Here is a 21,779-nt window from a genome sequence, read left to right on the forward strand (position 1 = left end):
AAGGCTGCTTCACAACACTGTAATTAATTTGCATAAAGTTCTCAACTAGATTTTTTTGCTCTGTCACCATGTTGCTTGACACTTCTCACCAAATCATGGCTCCAAATTGCGCACTCCCCTGAAAAAATGACCAGCCACTGCTCTGCGTCAGCTAGTGTGAATGCACAGTTAGGAGTTGTCCACACGCATCCGGATATTTCCAAAACGAGGAAAAAAGAAAAAAAAAGATTTTCGCTTCCAAAAATCTCTTTGTCAACTTGAAAAACCAAGAACTAAACCCTAAAACACGCCACCCTAAAATGTGGAGAATGTCAGTCCAGCAGGAGGTGCTAAAACCTGACAAAGGTTCCTCAAGAAGCAATGCAATGGCCAAAATAGACCTAAATACAGCGCCAAGCTAAAGCACTGTTTTACCCATCTACACAAAACATTCAAAATACCTACATCACCTACAAACCTCCATTTTTCACCTAAACCAACAGGAACAGGAAAGAAAAGGCATGAAAAGGCCTTAATTATCTGTTTAGTCTTTCATTTCATTTGTTTTTTGGGTGGTTTATCTTCCATTAGATTTTTCATAAAACCTTAAATAATAAATAATTATAAAATATTTATTAAATAATTATAAAATACAACAGCAACTACTCTTGACCGTCAAAGTTCATTATGCACCCTTTTTTACAATCATGGAGAGGACAAGAAATGGGGCAACTTCCCAATTTCTCATTTAACTCCCAAAAGAAGTGCAAGAGTGAGCGCTTGGGCTGTTCTAATGGGCCCTGCCATGCCGTCCTGTGGTTTTATATCGCACCGTGAACGCAGCGGGGTCCTGCAGGTCACGACAGCCTGAGCACACCTGCAGCCAATCAGAGGGCCCTGCCTGGCTGTTGACCACAGCCTCACACCTCGGAGGGCTGTGCCTGGTTTGTGGCATACGTGTGTTCGGGAAGGCAGGAAGAGAAGGAGGGGAGCAAGGGGGTGGCACAACACCTCCTAACAAGCCTGTCACACTCCCCCAACACCCTCTCAACGACTCCTCCAGTTTATGGCCCTCCACAACGAGCAACAGGACTGCCCCCCCACCCCACCTCCTACCCTTTTCCTTCCCTTTGTTCCTGTAGTGAAGCTGGTCCTGCTGGGAAGAGAGACCGGGGCCCAATGGCCTCTCTGATGTCCTTGCCTTCGGTGCTCTCTCTAATAGCCCCAGCAGTCATTTGGCATCCTAAAACTTCAAATGGACAGTTTGGAGTTGGGGTAGAAGTGAGAGGGGGGGGGGATCCAGTGCTGTAACTGGGGTCCATAAACTCGCAGCATCCCATGTGGCAAACGAGCAGACATGCTGCCCATGAGGTAAAAAGAAAGGAGGTCAGTCGCCGGTCAAACAAGAGTCCTAGCACTTTATTAGGCCTTATTAAGAGATTGTGAGGGAGGGAAAGGCGACCGACTGTGTGTTTGGAAAAAGCTTAGCCTTTTGCTTAATGACCTGGCTCATTAAATACCATATGAAGAGCCGAGAACACATGATGAGCCCAAGAAAAGACCAGCGTCTTAACGGGGCGAACTCTGGATTGTAAGAAAAGAAGGTTTAAAGAATGCTAACATGCTAAATTATAGTTTGTATATAAGTGGAAATGAAATATATAAACTATTAAACAATTTAAATAACCCTTAAAAGGAAGCACATACACACACACACACACACACACACAAGTGACTTCTACAGCCTCACAGCCGACGCTAACATTGTAAACAGCTCAATTAAAGGCTTATGTATTAAAGGAACCACAGAGAGTGAGTAGCCAAGTAATCTTAAACAGACTTGCTTATGTGGTTTCTGACACTGTTTGACAGTCTGTCTACAAAAATGAACAAAAGTACAAACACGAGTCAGACTTCAACATGGTGCTTCTACCGTTTGCAGCTACGCTATGAATTTGTATGAGTTTTATAAAGAACTGCTTCAATGGCCAGTTTAGGGGCTCCAGTCCAGCTCAATTATTGTTATATTATTATGTGAAAGTCTCTTTTATTACACAGCCGTGTCGGCATATCTCCAATTTTACGATGTACAGAGATGGCAGGGTGCTAGGAGCTAAAAGGACAGGGTTTCTGGCACTGCTTCAGACGCTGAGCCATAATGCATAATTTTCTGGAGTCGACTCTGACTCCCGACTCTCGACTCCTGCAGATCGGTGTGAACCAGGGCTTCATTATTAACCACAATAATAAACACATTTAATGTCGAGGTTTCATTCTGGAGTTGTCGGAAGTTGCCTTGTTCCTCTTTACACAAGCTAGCCTCCTATTCACCAGCTTCTTCATTCAAATTTTCATTTTCCATTCCACCTTAAATGCTCCAGCAGTAGCTTAACTGGAGTGAGGATGCCAGAGAGTTACTGCTGCACCATTTAAGGTGGAACGGAAATGGTGAAGGAGAAGCTAGAGAGTAAGGTTGTTCCACAACATTGGTAGTTTCTGTTTTTGCGCTTGCATTCCTGGTACCGGTTCTAGTCCTTGTTTAACACGGCCCTAATCTGTAAGAATAAGAAGGGCTTGGTTCTCCAGCAGCGTTCATCTCTCTGGTCAGTATTTTGCAATGAACACGGCCACACAGTGCTGATCAATGAAGGATTCACCTGAACTTTCCCATCCCCGAAGGCTAAAACAGACCAGTGTGTGGACACGGCTGTGCCCACGTTGTGCAGACTCATGGTGGAAGGACATGTCTGGACAGAGATCAGCAGCAGCAGGTGAGGGCTGATAGATGTGTGCTTCCTGTAGCACCAAACCTGCTGTCAGCCAGGTGTTCCGTCTCCCCTCCGAATAATAACAGTAATTAAATCATCTGAAGGAGAGAAGCTTCACAGCCTCGCATCCTGGACTGTCTGGCCACAGTTCTTTCTTCCTAGCTCTCCTCGTTCACACTCCTACAGCACAGGCCTCCTGAGCTCACATGAACACCACTGAACATGTGGAAACTACTACACTCCATGCTGAAAGGGTTCTAGGGAGTACTGAAAAGGTGGTTCTTTGACTCCTAACAATAGTGGAATGCTTTTTGGTGCTTTATAGAAGCAATTTTAGGGGCCTCGCCATCTACATTTGGGTTTGACTGTATATAAGGAACCATCTAACCATGTACCATGTACGCATTCAAACAGATCAATATAGTTCTGTACAGAACCACAGAAACTTATATACGACTTATATACACCTCAAAAAAACATCCGATTGCATACATGGTTCTTCTGTTATTGGCTTTTTAGTAAATAACACTTAAGGAAGCCATTAACTGTCACTATACCGCTCTATACAATACTGCTATCCAATCACTGAAGGTTTTCATGTGCACTGTGAACATCCTAACCAATCACAGATGGTCTTAATGTGCTTAATTGAATCAAGGCATTTATACAACCCGAGTATGACTGTATCCAGACTAGCATGCTATCTAGATTGGGGGCACTATCTTAGCTTGTGGCTAGCACATTGCAGTACATTAGGACACTATAAAACAAATCTTTGCTTTTATACCTTTTATATTTTTTTCTGAGGCTTACTTATATGTAATTATTATTATTTTCAGATTTATTTTTTTAACACATTTTACATTAATTTTTAGGTTCCAATCTCTCTCTATGGCTTAAACAGGGTTTTTTAAATGACTGGTACCTGGTCTGACTGACTGCCCTGTGTCGCACCATATTGAAAACAAGCAGTATAGGTTTCAACAGCATTTGCAGATCTAGATGTAAATTTGTTGGTCTTCGTGACATCACAACAATCAATGAATCCAAAATAGGATATTTGGGTTTTTTAATCTAATTTTTTACCCATTTTCTCTCCAATTTGGACCGCCAATTACCCAACCCGGGGGCTCAGCTGCCGATGGCTTGCAGCATGACCGGGATTCGAACCAGCAATCCTCTGATCATAGTGACAGCACCTTAGTGCAGGCTATTTTTAGCTTGTTTTCCATTTATTAAGTGGGGATTGTTTTTAAACAATAGTTACTTAAACTGGAAAGACAGTATATTAAATTTTCCGTGATGTGGAGACTTTCCCCATTAACATAACCTACGTTTCAGGCCACAGCTTAATTTTCCAATCAAACTGTGATGATTTAAAGGTTTTACTATGAGACATTATGCAATATGTACTGATTTAATCACTATACAGTACTGTACTGTCTATATTATGGGACCCAAGATCTGCTGTATTGTGCTTATTGTGTTCATTATTACAAGCAAACAGGGTAGTTTGGTCATTCTTGCCGGGCTGTGTCATTGTCCCGTTGTGTTCAAAAGGTGTCTGGTTTTGCACTGGCCTGTATCCCCCCTCCTCCACCTCCTTCTTGGCATCCAACCTCACACATGAAGTTAATTTAATGAGAACACTGCCAGCTATGTTACAAGTGGAGATGGTTCTCTTTAAATTCCCCATTAGCAGTAACCCATATGGAGACAACTCCAAACAAACCGGCACAGACTACTTTTTCAAAAGGGGAAGTATTTGTTTGATCCTCAGGCTCCCAAACCCAGCTCCACACCCCCACAACTCCTTGAACCTCGGGGAGGAAAAGGGAGGGGTGCGAGGGGAGATTGTGCCGTTGAATGTTTTTCCCCCTTCACAGAAAAAAAACATGTATTCTATCATCTCGCATTTGCTGAATGGAAGACAGGCCTCATAGGGATACTTTGCTGACACCGCTGATTAATTAGGGTAAAATTGCTGCTGCTTTTGGTTAAGAGGTTGGGGAAAAACATGGGGTGGGGGGCTTTTGGGGCAACTACTAATCTTGTAGCCCTGGGGGGGGAACGAGGGCTTGCTTAATTAGCCTGCAACATTTGTTGGACTTATGTGTAAAGTTCAAACCTTGGCTCCCCACCCCCGCACCCACCCTCTTTACAAATCCCCTGCTCTTCGGGCCTAGTGGGTTGGTACCTGTTTATAAAAAGATCAACTCCATCTGGCTTCCAGATGCTGTCCAGAACAAACAACCTCAATATACAATAAGAGAACCAAAAAACAAACAAACATATATATATATATATCATAATGCTATTTCAATAAAAACAGATATTTATTAAATGATTGATCTAGAAGTTTTACCCACATTTAACCCCAATACTACATCAGCAACCTTACCCAAAGTGCTACAGTCATGCGTTCAGGCTGCACGATATACTGTTTGCAATTCATTATCTCAATATTGGTCTTTGCAATACTGATATCACAAATGAGTTGCGATACTGCAAAAAAACAAGTGTTTCTTCATGTGTTTTGAGCATTTCGACCAATCACAGTTCCAGGAGAGTGTGTCAGAGGAGGTTCTAATGCATTAAAGTTAATTGACGTTATTCATTTAATCTAACAGAAGTAACTGATTCCCTAATGTGATTTAATATTAGGGATCTGCAGAGCCCCCCAGGTACATGGTTAAGCATTCAAGGTGCCAGAATTCAAAAATCACTATTTGGGTATGTGTCTAATACACAGACAAACAAGCCTAAAAAAGCTATGTTATGTTAATTAGCTAAATGCTAAATGCTAAAAAAAAACAGTATCGGCCTGGTCAAACTATGGCCAACGTTTCTCTCCACACAGCTGAATAGGGTTACATTTTAATACCAGACTTCAGACACTAAGCATAGTTACACTGTTTGGTTTCCAATTCCAAACAATACTACTGTCTTATAATCGTCTGCACCCCAAGAGTCAGTGTTCTGGACATTAATTAAGCCTAGTCTTGGACTAAACTGCAGTGGCTGTGGTGAGTCACCATAGGAAATTGTTTTAGTCTGGGTTTAGCTTTATTATGTCTGGGAAACTCTCCTGAAAGTGTGGCAGAACACATAACAATATACCAAATTGTTCACCAGAAATTAAAAAAAAGAAATACCCTATACTGGTAAGCTAGAGAGTTAGTCCAGTATAGTGTATGTTGCATATGGTTTTGGTCATGCTTAGTCATGCATGTCCACCAACCTGACCAATCTAGACCACCAGTATAACCAAGCTTGGTCATGCTTGTGGACCAGCTAAACCAAACAAACTTAACCAGCTTTACCAAAGCATGGAAATTTCCAGTAGAGTTTGCAAAACTGTAGTACTGCAAATGTCCTGAACTTTTGATGGCTTGTGCAATTCCAGTCCTGCAGATCATGCAGCTCCCAAATGCAAATGCAAAGACCAGGCTTTGATGTAGATGTAGATGCTCAGTATAGCTACAGTGTTTCGTACCATATATCACTGCTGTCTATTGACTACTGTCTGTACACCAACAGTCACCAGTGCTCTGGAGATTACAGGTCAGTGGTGACTCACATGTGGAAATTGTTGAAGTCTGGGCTTAGATTTAGCATGTCTGGGAAACTGGATCCACATTACTAAGCTGAACACCGAACAATATTAGAATTTCTGCAGATTCCCAAAAGCACTTGTTACCACCAACCTCAGGTGTGATAACTGGAGGCTGTATGGAAAAGACCTTGTGTTTGCAAGTCATTTTGGAGCATTTCTATTGGTCCAGTCAACATGAAATCTTATAAATGTAACAATTATGCAAAAATGGAGAAGCAAAGTTTTTGTGGGACAGCAGTGATCTGAGAAGAAACTGGTCTTGAGATCCAGAGCAGAAGGTACCACCCCAGGTCATTACTATTCCAACCTACAAGCAGAGCAGGAAGCTTTTCCCGAAGTTCTAAAAGGGGTTAAAGGTGGAGGCTCTAGCGCTCCATCAGAGAGTTTGTGTTGTCTGCGATTAGAATATTGCTGTTCAGATCTTCCTGATGGGATGATGTTAAGCTGCTCCCAATGGGCTTGTTCCTCGTGCTCTATGAAAACAAACAAAACCCTGAGATCACTTATCACTGTTTGTCCAACAAATTGGCTGAACTATGAGAGCAACAGCGGCGCAAGCCTGGATCTGAGGAACCATGTGCACTCCGTCGATGTGTACTCCATTGAGAATAATAACAAGACAATGACATAAACTTTGCAAATAATGGAGAACAGGCCATCCTGGACGGCTGGATTGATTGGTTGGGTCCATTTATTTTATTTCCCTCTTTTTTTTTTTCAGGACGACTGTGTATAAAGAGGCTTGGCAGGAAGATCGAAAACGAATCTAGGCCAAAAAAAACGCAAGGCCAAGACACAATGGCATGACTTCTGAGACAGCGTGCTACGAACTCTAGCGCATTAGCCACTTGCTGTAAGAGACTCCTAAGCGGTCTCACCATCTGTCCTCTTCCTGCAGAGCTGGCCTGTCCAAAATTCCCCTTTTCCCAGCATCTATTTCAAAGTACACCTTCAAAGCGCTCCCACTTGCCGAAACCTACAGATGGGTATCGTTTGAAGGCTTCAGCTTAGTGACTCAATGGTTCTCAGTAAAGAAAGAAAGCATCAGTGATGTCCATTCATGAGGTCCTAGATGAAATTACATCCTCACCTTAACAAACCTCTTCTGTATTCTGACAAAAAATAAATAAATAATATTAATAATAATAATAATAATTCACCCACAGGTAACAGTCTAGAAGAGGAGCTTCAGCTGAACCGTCAGAGATGCCCACCCAGAAGCCAAGCTTGACCAGGAGTCCAGCGTGTCCAAAAAAGGAGGAAATGAGCACCCTTATGCATTCGGCCTGACAAATCTGACCACAAGTGTGCTCCGACCAGCAACCCCTGCATGCTGTTCTCATTATCCCAACATGTGTCTCCCATTTCACGTTCCCAAAAGGAGTCATTTTCTGGGACAATCGCCTTTGTGTCCTTAATCGGAGAGACCTACTAATGCTAATTAATCAGCACATTTTTTCATGTTTCTTTCAAGTGGGTTCGGGACCCACAGAACTATCAGACGAGGGCCGTTGGCACGCTTGACCGAGAGGGTCGGTTTGCAGAGTCACCCTTTAGGAGATACATGATACACTAGAACGGGACACCTAGCAATGCAGTGATACTACAGGCTGCTTTATACGTTTAGCAACGTTTACAGGGAGAGAAATGATAGATAATGAGAAGTGAACCAGTTATTTAATGCCCATAAATAAATGCTATTTATAATACAATTATTAATTATGAAATGAAATGATCATTTAATGTTATTATGGTAACTATAATGTTGTCTGATTGATATTTTTTCTGCAGATCCAGCTCCAGACTGGTAAGACTGTGTAATTCAGGCTTCTATAAAGCTTTTTAATCAGACTACACACCATACTTTCCACAATGCCACAAATAGACAAGTAACACCAACCAACTTAATGGGAAACCTACTTGGCAACATGCTAAAAACCACCTGGGACACCATAGCAACCGCATTGCAAGCACCAAGCGCCACCCAAGCAATACCAGAGCAACCATCTGAAATCTGAAACAATCACCAAAAGAAACTATAGCACCCATCTATCAACCACTTTAGCAACCCCTTAGCAACACAATAGTAACCACCTAGCATCCCTGTAGCAAACATCTAGCAACACCACAGCAACCTCCTAGCAACACCATACCAACCCTGTAGCAAACATCTAGCAACCATTTGGCAACACCGCAGCAACCTCCTAGCATCATCATAGCAAGCTCTTAGCCACACCATAGTAACCACCTAGCAACACCGTAGTAATCACCTACCAAAACTGTAGCAACCATCTAGCAACCACTTAGCAACACCACAGCAACTACCTAGCAACACCACAGCAACTACCTAGCAACCACCTAGCAACATCATAGCAACCACCTAGCAACCACCCCACTAGGGTTTTACCATAGTGACCACATAGCAAAAGCTAAGTAACAGCCTGAATAGGAGAACCAAATACACCACATTGCGCAACCAGCTCTGTGTTTTGTGGGCTCAGCACATGATGTCCAGGTTTTGGCAGTTAACTTCAATGAATATCATGCACATGAATATCATGAATATCATGCAGTGCTTGAGCTTTCTTTTTTTTTTTTTTAAAGCTACATATTAAACATGTAAATCAAAGTCCAATCAAAACAGACTATGGCAGATGTGACACTGTCTGAGCATACAGTAGCAGCACTATGGACATGTGGGCTCAATTACTTCACTAACACTTAAATCTGACACTAACATTAATACAGTATCTTCATATTCAGTTTGATCAATATTCCCAAACCCTAACTGATAATCAATCACACGAGATAAAACTGTACCTAATCAGCAACATCCAACTGCCTTGATTACACATTCGTAGAGCCCAAATATGAGGCAGATCAGGAGGTCTTTAAATGGCTGTAGTTTGATTAGACATGCAGTAATGCATTTCCCCACTTTATACCCTGTCATTTAATAAATGCAAAGCCTTGCATTCGTGAGTTACCCTCGTCCGGAATTTGCATGGCCGCATTCCCTGCTAATGCTGCGTAGCTGCAGGTGGTCATATGGCACCAATGAGGCACGTATCAGTTGGCCAGATCTCTGTAATTACACTCAGAACGAGTATTTATCTTGATGGCAATTACAAACATCCTCATACTCGAATTCCACTCCAAACACCAGAGTGGCTCAAAGAAATCCTGATGGTTTCAAGAACCCTCAGCCATCCTGATGAAAAGGACTGATGTTGATGTTAGGAACTCAAGCACATCGATGATGAGCTCTGAACAGTAGTCTGAATTAGGGCTAATCAAATTTCCTATTTAAAATCCCATAATAACAATAATAATAATAACAATAATAATAAGACTAGCGGTCTAAGGCCCACACATTCCATTCTCTCCTAGGCAAAGTCTTAAACTAACAAAGGGTCAAACTACTGTTTTTTGTTTGTTTGTTTGTTTTTTAAGCACAACAGTTTCAATGGTATCTCTAACTACACTATATGGACAAAAGTATTGGGACACTTGCTCATTCTTTATTTATTCTGCAATCAAAGGTATTAATTAGTATTAAAAAGAGTTCTTCCTGCTTTTGTTGGATACAGTTTGTCTCTACTGTCTACAGAAGAATGATTTCCAGTAGAGCATTGCTGTGAGGATTTGATTGCATTTATTGCATTCAGTAAGCAATGAGCATTAGTGAGGGCAGGAAGATGGATGGTCACCACCCCAATTCATCCCGAACCCAAAAGAACTGGATGGAGCACAGTCCCACTGCTCCACAGATCTAGAGAGTCCCATTCTATTGGCTGGACTTCTCTACATGGACAAGACAAGCTGTATGTGTGTGTGTGTGTGTGTGTGTGTGCATTTGCATTTAACATAGCTGAATGCATTCATTAGAAGGGGTGTCCACAAACATATACACATATAGTGTATGAGAAAGGGATGTTTTAGGTAGATGTTGGATGTTGTCTCAGAAACGAGAGGAATAATTCACCAGGATGAAAATGAGCCCACTAACACACGTGGACTGTGCAGTGAGTTATCTGAGAGCTAAAGCTTGGGAGAGAGCTCCAGGAGAGACAGGATGAGAGGTCAAGGAGGCTAGGCCTGATGAGGGGCCTCAATGGCAGTTGATCAAGTGCTGCAGGGCAGTCTGGCTTGATGTTCCCTCGGTCTGTTTTGCTTAATGCCTTTCCTGTTTCACTCCAATCAGCGTTTGTCGCAGCCAGGCCCTTCGGAAATGCAACCATATGCTATGACATTAGAGCTGAAGAACTTATCTGGCTCTTTTTTTTTGTGAAGAGATCTCTCTCAGGCTAGGTCTAGGCCCTCTCTCCTGGTCTTGGACACCAATTTCTACAATTCAGAATTGAGCTGTGCTGGTTTCTGCAGGGAACAAATCACCAAAGCAGTGAAGAATGCTCCAACTGCCCTCACGGGGGACATTGACGAGTGTGAGCAGCACATGCATATAACACTCATGCCTTTAACAGAACGAGAACTTCCTCGCTGGACAGCCTGATTGCTTTTCCAGCTCCAAATGTTCCGGATGGAAGTTGCCCCTTCGCGCTGATCTATGACCAAGTCCTGGCGTGAGGGATTACACAAGGAACCCCAAACCTGGTCTCAGATCAGCACTCTTCATCATTCTGCAATGAGGCCTTCTTCACAGGTGCCTGCTCACACACCTCTGCCCTCTGAACCCTGTGAAGCATCTTAAATGGTTTTAAGAGCCTCTTGCTGCTGGTCAGCACATGACAGAGGCTGACCTTTAGTGCTACTGTGCTATATGAGATGCTGGCGGGGGAAAAAGGGAGACTCCCAGGTGAGTCATCTGATTGGTCTACATCAGGCATGTCTAGTTCTAGTCCAGGACAGCCCTACATGTTTTAATGGATGCATATTTTAATGGATCAGGTATCGGCTATTTCTAGCCCAATCCACTTCCGATCCTTTGTTTTTTCCACTGTGTTTTACAGGAGCACAAAGACCATATCAGTATGGCCCACATATTTGACATCAAGGTACCCAGATCGAACCAAGGGCAAAATAAAAATAAGGACTGGAACATCCCTAATTCGACTTGTCCTCTTAAGTTCTATATAGAAGCACAGGCTTTGCTAAAGACACTCGAAGAAGCCCACTTCTTTATATAGGTGTAGTTACTAGGGATGTAACTACAAACATATCCCAATGTGTAATAGAACGTTAACATTAGCATATTGTTTCAAGCAGTATAGAAGTATTGATAATTATGTAATTAACTGAAAATGAAAACATTCCAGCAAAGTAATTTAAATTCAATCTCTGGTTCGAATCCCGGGTCATGCTGCCTGCCATCAGCAGCCAGAGTCTGGGAGAGCACAACTGGCCTTGTTTTCTCCAGGTGTGTATTGCGCCATCCATCTCCTCACATCACTTCAGTGTGCTGCTGGCCTGCATGGGTGTCTGCTAGTCAATGAATCAGAGCTGGGTACCCAGCAATTTGGTTGTCTGGTGGCGATGCATCAGTGGCAGTTCGAACCAGCGGTGGCTGGTTGCACATGTGTCAATCCTGCCCTATCACATTACATGTGATGAGGAGAGTAGTAAGCAGTGTGCTGGCTAATTAGCTAAAATTTTTAATCAGGAAAATGATATAAAATGTACATATTAATGTAAGACAAATAATCAGGAACTCTTTATTTCTGCTGTATCACAAAAAGTTGTGATTCACTAAACTCTCACTTTGATTTGGTGGGTAAAGGACCACCAATCTGAGCAGGAAACCTCCAGGACATGAATTAGAGTAAAAAACACAGCAGAGCTGGTTTGACATTGTATGAATTAGAACCCTATCCTTTGCTGGTTCTTTGTGAATGCATTCTTTTATCTCGCGCTTAATGTTGACTCTAATTCACCTCCTGAAAAAAGGTGTAAACACAGCAGCCACACACTGCCAGAAACACGCCTAGGCTTGTCTGCCGAAGAAGAAGAAATGGCATGAGAGCAGCTGAACCTCAAAGTTTCCTCCGAAGCCTTTCATTTGGACTTCAGGGAACCTGGATTAATTGTTCCTAGTGATTAAAATCCGGGGGAAAACACCCTTATTGTACGGTGGATATGGGCTGACGGTGACGCGTGGGACGGAGTGGGCCAGTAGGGACTTTGAGAGCCATCATGTCTGGTTGCCAAATTGCACGGTGGGCAGACCTTCCAGATGACATTACTGAACAATAAACGTCTTCATGGGGAGGATGAGGGCTTGTGGGATTTGAAGTTTTGTGTTTCATTCTATAAGAATGCACTACCGCCCTGGGCCTTCCAGAACTCGCCGACCATGAAAAAGGAGAGGAACAGCTCTGCTTCTCTAATGGGAAACACAGTCCGTGTGCTAAATAAGGCGCACCTGTAGGCCTATTAATGGCTCTGTAGCGTTAGCATAACACGACACGGCCAGAGGGATGATGCTTACACTACTTAAGACAAGCTTGTCGTGAAAGCTATGGGTGGGCAATCTCATGACATGTCTTGATTATCGTGATAAACTTTCTTATAATACAATTTTAGAAGTGTATCATGGGCATTGTCAATTGTTCTAGAAGACTGGTTCTCAAACTGCTCCTGAGGGACTTCCGGATGGCCAAGATTTGGGCTCCAGCCTATCTCCTAATGCATATGGACAGAGCAAAACTGTCTGTGGACTGTCTGAGACTGTCCAGGGACCACAGAATTGAACTAATAACTGATTGGATGTTGGTTGGTTTGTTATATAATGATATTCCAAACAATTGTTTTCAAGCTCAAGGTTTTATTGGGCCATTTTTGGCCATTCCAACTTGTTCACAGTCCAAAGTCAAACTCCTTCCCCCTCCACTGGCATTATGGTCATGCCTAGCCAGAGGCACAATCCTAAGCTCCAAAAAGCAAAAAGTTCTTCCTCTGAAGGGGACACCCTGCAGTCTCAGACCATGGCCTGAAACCTAAAGGAAGGAAGTTCTTTAGCATCAGATCCTTGATTAGGCCAGAGGAAAGAGCAGCTAATTGATTGTAATGACTTCAACCTGTGGGCCAAAGGAAAACCTTGGGACAAGCATGACCAGGGCATATTAGGTTACGGTCCTGAGGGTTGCCCTGCCTGTAGATCTCTGATGGTTTAAGGAAAAAAAAAAAACTGTACAATTGTTTACCTTTGGTAATGTAATACTTGTAGGGCAAACACATAATCTAGGAGATTACAACCAGCCAGGGACACCCCGGAGGTGAACAGAAGTGGCTGGACTTTTAATTCACTTTCAACATACCTTCGTTTACCAGCGACATCGCTCCATTCACTTCGAACAGCAGGGCACTCGGGCAGTCAAAGGAAGCGCTGCGCCTGAAAGCCCCCGGACCCCCGCATTCAAAAAAGCGGCGCGGCAAGCTGGCCCGATTCAGAACTAGCCAACCAGGGATTTTCCCACCGGAGCACAAGGCACGGCCTCCAAGGTTACGAGCTGCTTGGATGGTTTTCAATGCTCCCTTAAGATGCTGCAGAAATAACTTAGCCCTCAGCACCCCCCACCTTCCCCAACACACACACACACACACATACACACACACTCAATCTCTTTCCTCTTTCCACCCTGCGAGCACTATGAAACACTCCTCCCGTCCCATCATTCATCTGCAGCCAGATGTTACGAGAACAAGAAAAGAAAAACGTGCGGGTTCTTTTGCGATAGCAGGATAAAAAAAAAGAAAGAAAAAAATCTGGAGGCAAATAGAAGAAGGTGTCCCACATGTGCACTCATGCCAGGACATGCAGAGCAACCGGGGACTAGAGTCATAAAAGAATTATCTGGAGCTCTGTACAGACAATGCAAAAGCTTTGCCTGTCTGGTTCTGCGTTCTGCTGACACGAAACGTCAATATATGACCTGAGTGGTTCAAGGCGACCACTTGTAAAACCACCTCGTAGCCCAGAACAAATCTGTGCAACTGCCTGGTCACTTCCGAGTGACCCACAAGAGCAATCCCCAAGAGCAGACTAGCTGAACTTCTTACCAGGCACTGCTCATTCCTATATGGCCCACTTTAAAAGCCTGAGTAAAAAAGGACTTCTCCATGAAGGTCTCAAAGTGGTTCAAAAGTGACATATTAATGAAAACCAGGTCAGACTTGTTCCTTCTTAGTCAGGACATGGCTCAACCCATTTTGTTTAGGACATGTCTGGTTGTTATTTTGATATTAATAGACTGTTATAGTTGAAAATACATTACATTTGGATGCCTTTATTTATAGAATCGAGTCTTGTGTTGACACATGGCCCACAAAATAGGCCTAGAACTTACCAGAAAGTCCTCAAAACTCTTATCCCAAACTCCGGATTATCATGTGGCTTGGGACTACCCAAATTGGTGTGGTGTGGGTTGGGGTGATGTGTATGTGTGATGTGTGTGTATTGCACTTCTACAGCAATACAATAACTGTAGGATGGCTAGGCATCTACTGGGTTGTATTTTTTCCTATCAAGCACACAGGCTCATTAGTTCAACATCTCGTTTTTCAGATGTTCTTACAATTATAACATTTAGTAGACGCTCTTATCCCTCCTCCTACTAACATTCTCTCGGTGTGGAGAAGATTGAGGTGTTCAGTCAAGGAGACTAAACATGGCGTGCATGGAGTAGCAGCCTGTAGCACCTGTCTGTAAAATAATGGGACTAAAGTTCAATGAGAAACACTAGGTAATGCCACCTGGGATTTTCTCAGTGGGCCGATCCAAAAGGAAACCAAAAAAAAAAAAGGAAATAAAAACATCACCCAAGCAGCACCTGTGAAAAAGGAACTGGTGCAGGACACCTGGCTAAATGTGAACGTTTGAACATATTTCCTAAATAAATGAACCCATATCCAGTACGGTAAGCAAAGTTTAGCATAAGAGTAACCACATCACACAGTAATCCAACAAAGGACGCTCTTTAGATGCTCCGAAATCTTTTCCCCAGTCCCCAACCAAAATAACCTCTATCTACAATAGGGGCATAGACAATAGGGGCAGTTTTCTGCACAGTCATTAGTCCAGTATCCCAGGTCGTTTGGGCTTTTATGTGGTTGTAAGCTCTGGTGAAAAAGGACGCAAGTGACTTCTCTTGTGTTTCCAACTGCTTACACAGTTCAGAGGTCTCCTCTACCACAAAGATTTGCGATCGCTGCACCTTGAAAACTGTTGTTCACCTTGGAAACAATGCCTGGGATCCTGGCTGACGCTCTGGAGTTTGGCTGACATCACCCTCCGCACACTGAGCTCATAACTTAACCAGATGAATGGGGAATGGGAATTTCTATCTCGCTAAACCGATTACGCAGCTGGTAATATCCGTCCAGTGACTGATTCCAACCCTGACTGGCTCAAGCCATTCATTTCTTTAGCAGAGATATGGAATATGAAGTTCTTCTCTGAAAGGAAAAGGAAAGCTTGACTTGTTTTGAAGGCCTGAATAATTCTTTGGACGTCGTGTGTCTCAGGGAGCCAGTCCGAGAACCAAAGGCAGGATGCTATTGAGCTGAGAGGCCTGGGAGTTCCGGAGAGCAGGAGCTTTCATCCAAAGCCAGCTAGCCCCCACTGGGGTTCTCCATGAAGTCTCCAACCCCCTCAGCAGGGGCCAATCAGGGCTTAGAAGAAGTGAGGCCCAATTTACAGGCCTACCTTTAGTTTTCCCAAGCCTGGGAAGCTTCACATTCTGCAGACATATTCCATTAAACTGTATTATAAGCTAAACTAGAGACGGCATCATATTGGCATCGATAGGGATTGGCATCAGGCTGCTGTCAGCAGGAAATGCTGGATTGGATATTGGAGAGAAAATACAGAGGGGATCTGAGCTAGCCTGAAATCAGCTGTCAGCTGTATGGGTCTTGTTGTGGGGTAGACGAGTGTTTGAGAAGTTGGAGCATGATGGCCCAGCTGTAGAGGTTCTTCTTAAGCAAAGAGCTTCAGCTCAGAATGCAGCTCATGCAGCTAACCTGAGAACCAAAACCACAGTAGAACCGCACTCCCCGACGGGGTGTACAGAGAAAGCAAACAATGACAGATACAGCCAAGGGCTCTCGTCTAATCTTTACCAAGCCAGCCAAAGTCATTCAACAGGACGTTCCACACCACCACACCGCTCGCTAAGAAAACCCCTTGAAAGGTTCGATGCAGTGCAACGCTGAGCACGGCTACAGTCCTTAACACCTGCAAAAGAGTCTGTGGAAGTGTTTCCTTCAGCAGCTTGCCTGCTTGAGGACCATCTTTGAAGTGGCTGTGGAGGGAGGTGGCCTGCGGTTCCAGGGAGGAAATACCAGGGCATTTTAATGGAGCAAACGGTCCCCTTCACTTCCTATGGGAAATCACTTCAAAGCAGCCCTGCTAGTCAGGAAGACAATGCACACAGAGCAATCTCTAACCCAGTGGCATGTCAGTCATCCACGAAGCACCGGGCTCTTGATCGGACCTCCAGCCAAGACTTTCAGACAAAGAAACAGCAAATCTCTCTCCAGCGTACTGAGATGACACGGATAGTAAAACACATATGGGCGAACCTTGACGTTGATATCAGTTTAGTGGTGGGATTTCTCCGCTGAGATACGCACATTTTATACAATTACATATATCAATGTACCTGGATTGCATTAAGGTGAGATGTAGAGGGTATTTCTACTGGGTTATAAATGCAGCCTGAAAATAGTGCACACATGAGAACCCTTGTACCTCAAAAACGTAACGTTCAATGGAAGTTGATGTAAAGTGATTGCCTTCCAAAGTCATTTTGGAGCATTTCTATATGAGACTGCCAGATTCACGTTATGGCCAAAGGTGAAAAAGGCAAAAATGGAGAGACAAGGCTTTTACACTACGGTGATGATACCATTTGGTGTCATTTTAAGAGAGAACAACAGAATAACATTCATTCAACATTGTACAGAAGAGGCTAAATCAGGCTGGTAAAGTCTTTTTTTTTTGTTTACCAGCACTACGCAAGTATGAGCTGATAAGTCAGTAATAATACAAACCATGACAATGTTATATAGTCAGAAAATGCAGTAGGCAACGGCTAAAGGCCTCAATTACACCCATCTGGACACCTTCTGTGATATCCATAGGCCACCAACAAATGGTGTATCAGTTAGCCATGAAATCAGCCTAGGCCAATAAAACACATTAGAATAGTCCACCCACATTCAGCCACCGAGCACTAGAAATAACCTGGATTACTGTAGCTCAGTAAAATTAGCTTCACGTTTCCTCCACTGGTGCTTCTAAAACATCTCGAGACACCTCAATGGCTGTGCTTCAATTGCTTCCTCTTCTGATCCCCCCTCACAAAAGGCTCCAGCAGGACAATAGCTCCTGCTGACTGACTTCTTCACACGTCCAACACCTGCAAACAGCACTTCCACATTGTGAATGGCTTCACGGTATGAAAGCTGTTGGCGCAGAACCACCTCCACCTCAATGTCTCGCGCACTAGCTCCCATCCAGAGCTTAGAGCTTTAACCTGCTGTGGACCACATGCCATCAAATTAGCACTGTTTACACGAATTGCGCCCCCCAGACCAAACCAATAGAATTTTTTATTTTATTTTTTTTTTTTTTTGAGTTTTGCACTGGAACTACAACCCAGCTTACAGAAAATGTTGTAAAAACGTTGTAAGAACGTTGTGAGAACGTTTAGCAACGTTAAAAAAATAATAATAAATTAGATTGAAAGTAGGTTAGCCCGGAAAGTCACAGAGACACGTTCCAGGAACGTTCTGAAAACATGGGACGTCACAGTGGCTTGAATCACAACGTCATTAGAACGTGTTCCTCACACCGCGTTCCCAGTTAGTTCAACAGTTTAACGTCATGGAAACGTTCGGAGATACAGATTATTTAATGAATGTGATATAATAAAAGTAAAAAAGAATAAATCCAAAGTATTGCAACATTTATTTAACATAATTAAATTCAGAAAATAACATTTTCTGAACGTATACTGATCATAAAAACGTTAAAACGATTCATTTATTAGGGTTTTTTATATGAATAAACGAATAAAAACAGAAAAACGTTCAAGGAACGTTTGGAGAAAACTTGACAGGCTGAACGCACGAAGAACTAAGTAAAAAAAACTCGTAACGTTTAGAAAACGTTCGACTAAGCGAAACGTTTGGGTGACCTACGGGGTCTATTACACTATCCTCGTAGCTCCAGTGCAAATGTAGGGACTGGGGCAACCATGCAAATTTCATTTTCGGTGAACTGCCCCTCAAACCCCGGGTTACCCACCGGAGACTGGTCAGCTCACTTGACCAAACTCCAAACAAGTCTCCTAAGACACGGAGTGTGTGTGTGTGTGTGTGTGTGTGTGTGTCCGGACTGCTCCGGAGACTTGCCGTAGTTGCTTACCTTGTAGCCGCATTTTTCCAAGGTCCCCTTTTTCCCTCCGCTGCCTGCTTCTTCTGAGCGCTGGAGGAAAATCAGGAATAGCGTCGTTATGACCTGTGAAAGTCTAACTCGCTGAGCCATCCCTGCTCGTCCATGAAGCCTTACTGCACTGCGAATGACCGGAGCTTCTGCAGGCAGGGTGTTCATAGCTGAGCACAGCTGCTCCCCAGCAGGGGGCGCTGAAGCTGCGGCCCTCCCTCAGAGCTCTAACTCCGGCTGCGTCCCAAACGGTGCACTACTGTACTGCACAGTAGTGCGTAGTGCTCAGTGGTAGTGAGATAAACTGCACTTTTAAGCTGGATTTGCTTCATAAACGTCAATTATAATATGCCAGTATTTATAAGTGTTCTGCTAGAATGTGATAAAATGCACAGTGTACAAGATAAGCTTATGATCTTATGAAATTACATGATTAACATGATGCTTATTGATAATCCGTTGATGTTTATTTAGTGGAAGTGCTTCTTGTTCAGTCACTGATGTTATTCAGTAGATAAATTCTTTTTTATTAAAAGTATCCTGCATTAAATGTTCAAAATATTCATTTCTGCATTGTTTCTTATATCAGTGGTTTAATTTGTGATGTTTATTGTACAAAAAATATATTTTTTTTAATACAACTTTATCCACATTAGTGTTGGACACCTTGTTGGAATTCACCTACACCTACATATACAATAACAGTGAACACACGTGCCCGGGGCGGTGGGCAGCCATTGCTGCAGCACCCAGGGAGCAGGGAGGGTAAAGGGGTGCCTGTTGCTTAAAGGCCCAACAGTGGCCGCTTGTCGAGCCCAGGTATCAAACCCGCAACCCTGTCATCAACAGCCCTGGGCTCTAACCGCTGAGCCACCACTTTCTCAGTGATTGTGTATGAAAGTACTTTGGTAACATGTTTACTTAAATAAAATTTGCGTTGTTAAGAAACAATTTTAAGGTTGTCCAGAAAGGAACTGCGTACCACGTACGAGATGTCTGAATTTGTCCTGTGGGATCCCTCTCAATCCTAGAAGTCCTGTAAGTTGTGAGGTGGGGCCTCCATGGATCACATCAATTAGCCGTAGGTGCCCAGGTGATCCTGTCGCTGGTGAGTGGTTCCTTTTTTTATGGAAGCACATTTGGTAGGGACTGTCCACTGCGTACTGGCAACACCTTACAAGACCTGCCTGATGTTTTGGAGATTATAGTATGGGAGGCCCTTATCATTCTAAGTGCCGGTGACTGACAGGGGCCCTAAAAATTTATTAATTGAAGAATTAGGCAAAATTGTGGAGAGCTGTGGGGCCCTGTGTAATATATTTTCATGGGGCCCAAACTCCCTGTCAGTGCCCCTGACTTGCAGTGTCACAAAATGTCCTGAATCATGACACTTTGGTCCCATACCACTGTGTGTTGGGTGTGACGATTTCAACAGAGCATAAAATTTTGTTAAATGAACAGTAAGAGTAACTAGAAGAGGAAGGAGAGGCTGCAGACCTCACAATTCCTCAAAAATCTAAGCTAAAACATGAGTACGTTTCTCCAAGAATGCAAGGCTTTCGGGAAGTTCTTGTAGGAAGTGGGTAAACTTGCCTAAACCAACCTCAAACACAAGCAAAAGTACAAACCCATCTGAAGAGGCACTTCCCTGGAAATATATGGAAGCAGTAAATGGAACTCATTACTATCCACCTCTGGACCTTCTGTTTTGGTTGGGCTCAGGAGGTATCTGTGAGTCCCTGAGACATCTGCAAGGATGTGGCTTCAAGAGTAAATGTTTACATGCAGTGAAGCTGTAAATCACTGACTGTGGCTTTAAGATATACATGACGTTGGGTTTTAGCCAAAAATGGAAAGCTGACTTTCCAGAAAGGTTGACGTTTACACATGTCTGAATGTTCTGGAGGCTTAAATGTGAATATGGAAGTGTTATAGAGAGTCTTCGGAATGGTATGTTTACAGAAGTCAAATAATATTGGACTGTTTCTATTGGTCCAGTGACGTTGATGATGTGTATAGATTTCGTAGACAAAGTCTCAGACCTTGATTAGCGAATCAGGCCTGAGGCGTGACACCAGCTGTAAGAGGAACTGTCAGCTGAGCCAAATTTCCAGGCTTTATAACACTCATCAAACATGACCTCCTCTAAGCAGCTGTCTGAAAATCTGCAAACGGAAATAACCAATGCCAACAAGGCAGGGGAAGGGTATAAGTCTAAGAAGATCACCAAGTGTTTTTTTCAGCTAATAGATTCTACAGTGCGGATTATTAAGAAATGGCAGTTCAGGGGTTTACTACAGGGTGTACACTATAGACTAATCTTAATAGTGCGGGTTTGGCAGGTTATTACACTAAAGTCTATCGTAACCACATTTAAAAACCAACTGGTTCTGAGTATGTATCTTGGATATTTGAGTATACTCAACATCAACACTTTTATCTGTACTTCACACTCAAAAACTAGTAAGTATTAGTAATTAGTATGCAATTGGGACACACCCCAAGAACACTCTCAGATAGAACTGCTCATATGCTGGTAAGACAGGCAAGTCAAGAACCTGCATGAGTCAAGAGGGTGGTGCACCGTTCTACTGTGCAGCACTGCTTGCACAAACATAATCTTTATGGAAGACCATATGAAGGAACCCTTACTGGTGATCTCATCACAAAGCAGTACATAAGGGGGGTACTCTGAGTGGTCCAGTGGTCCCGGGTCATGCTGCTTGCCATCAGCAGACGGATGGGGGTCTCTCTCAGGGGTGGGTTGATGGCACTTTCTCTTGACCTCACCCCTAATGTGATGTTGGTCAGCACAGGAGTCAGTTAGCTGTTGTATTGGAGCTGGGGAGCTGGCGCTGTCCTCAGAGTGTTGTCCCGTCCTTCTGGGGCATTGTTAGCGATAGGGAGAGTGAATGAATGTGGATTGGGTATATTGGCTTTCCAAATTAAGTAGAAAATCAGGTAATTATTAATAATAAATTATTAATAAATCAAATGTAATTAAAAATAA

At 43.2% G+C, this 21,779-nt stretch overlaps 1 protein-coding gene across 1 annotated transcript in view; it reads right to left on the reverse strand.

Moving 5' to 3' along the window:
- Positions 1–18,937, reverse strand: part of il17rd (interleukin 17 receptor D) — a 37,738-nt gene extending 18,801 nt beyond the window's left edge. Inside the window, exon 1 of the mRNA XM_072665492.1 lies at positions 18,752–18,937. Coding sequence (XP_072521593.1) covers positions 18,752–18,937 — 186 coding nt within the window. The remainder of the gene's footprint in view (positions 1–18,751) is intronic.
- Positions 18,938–21,779: the final 2,842 nt, after the last annotated feature.

This window comes from Salminus brasiliensis, chromosome 21 (genome assembly GCF_030463535.1).
Source record: "Salminus brasiliensis chromosome 21, fSalBra1.hap2, whole genome shotgun sequence".
NCBI lineage: Eukaryota > Metazoa > Chordata > Actinopteri > Characiformes > Bryconidae > Salminus > Salminus brasiliensis.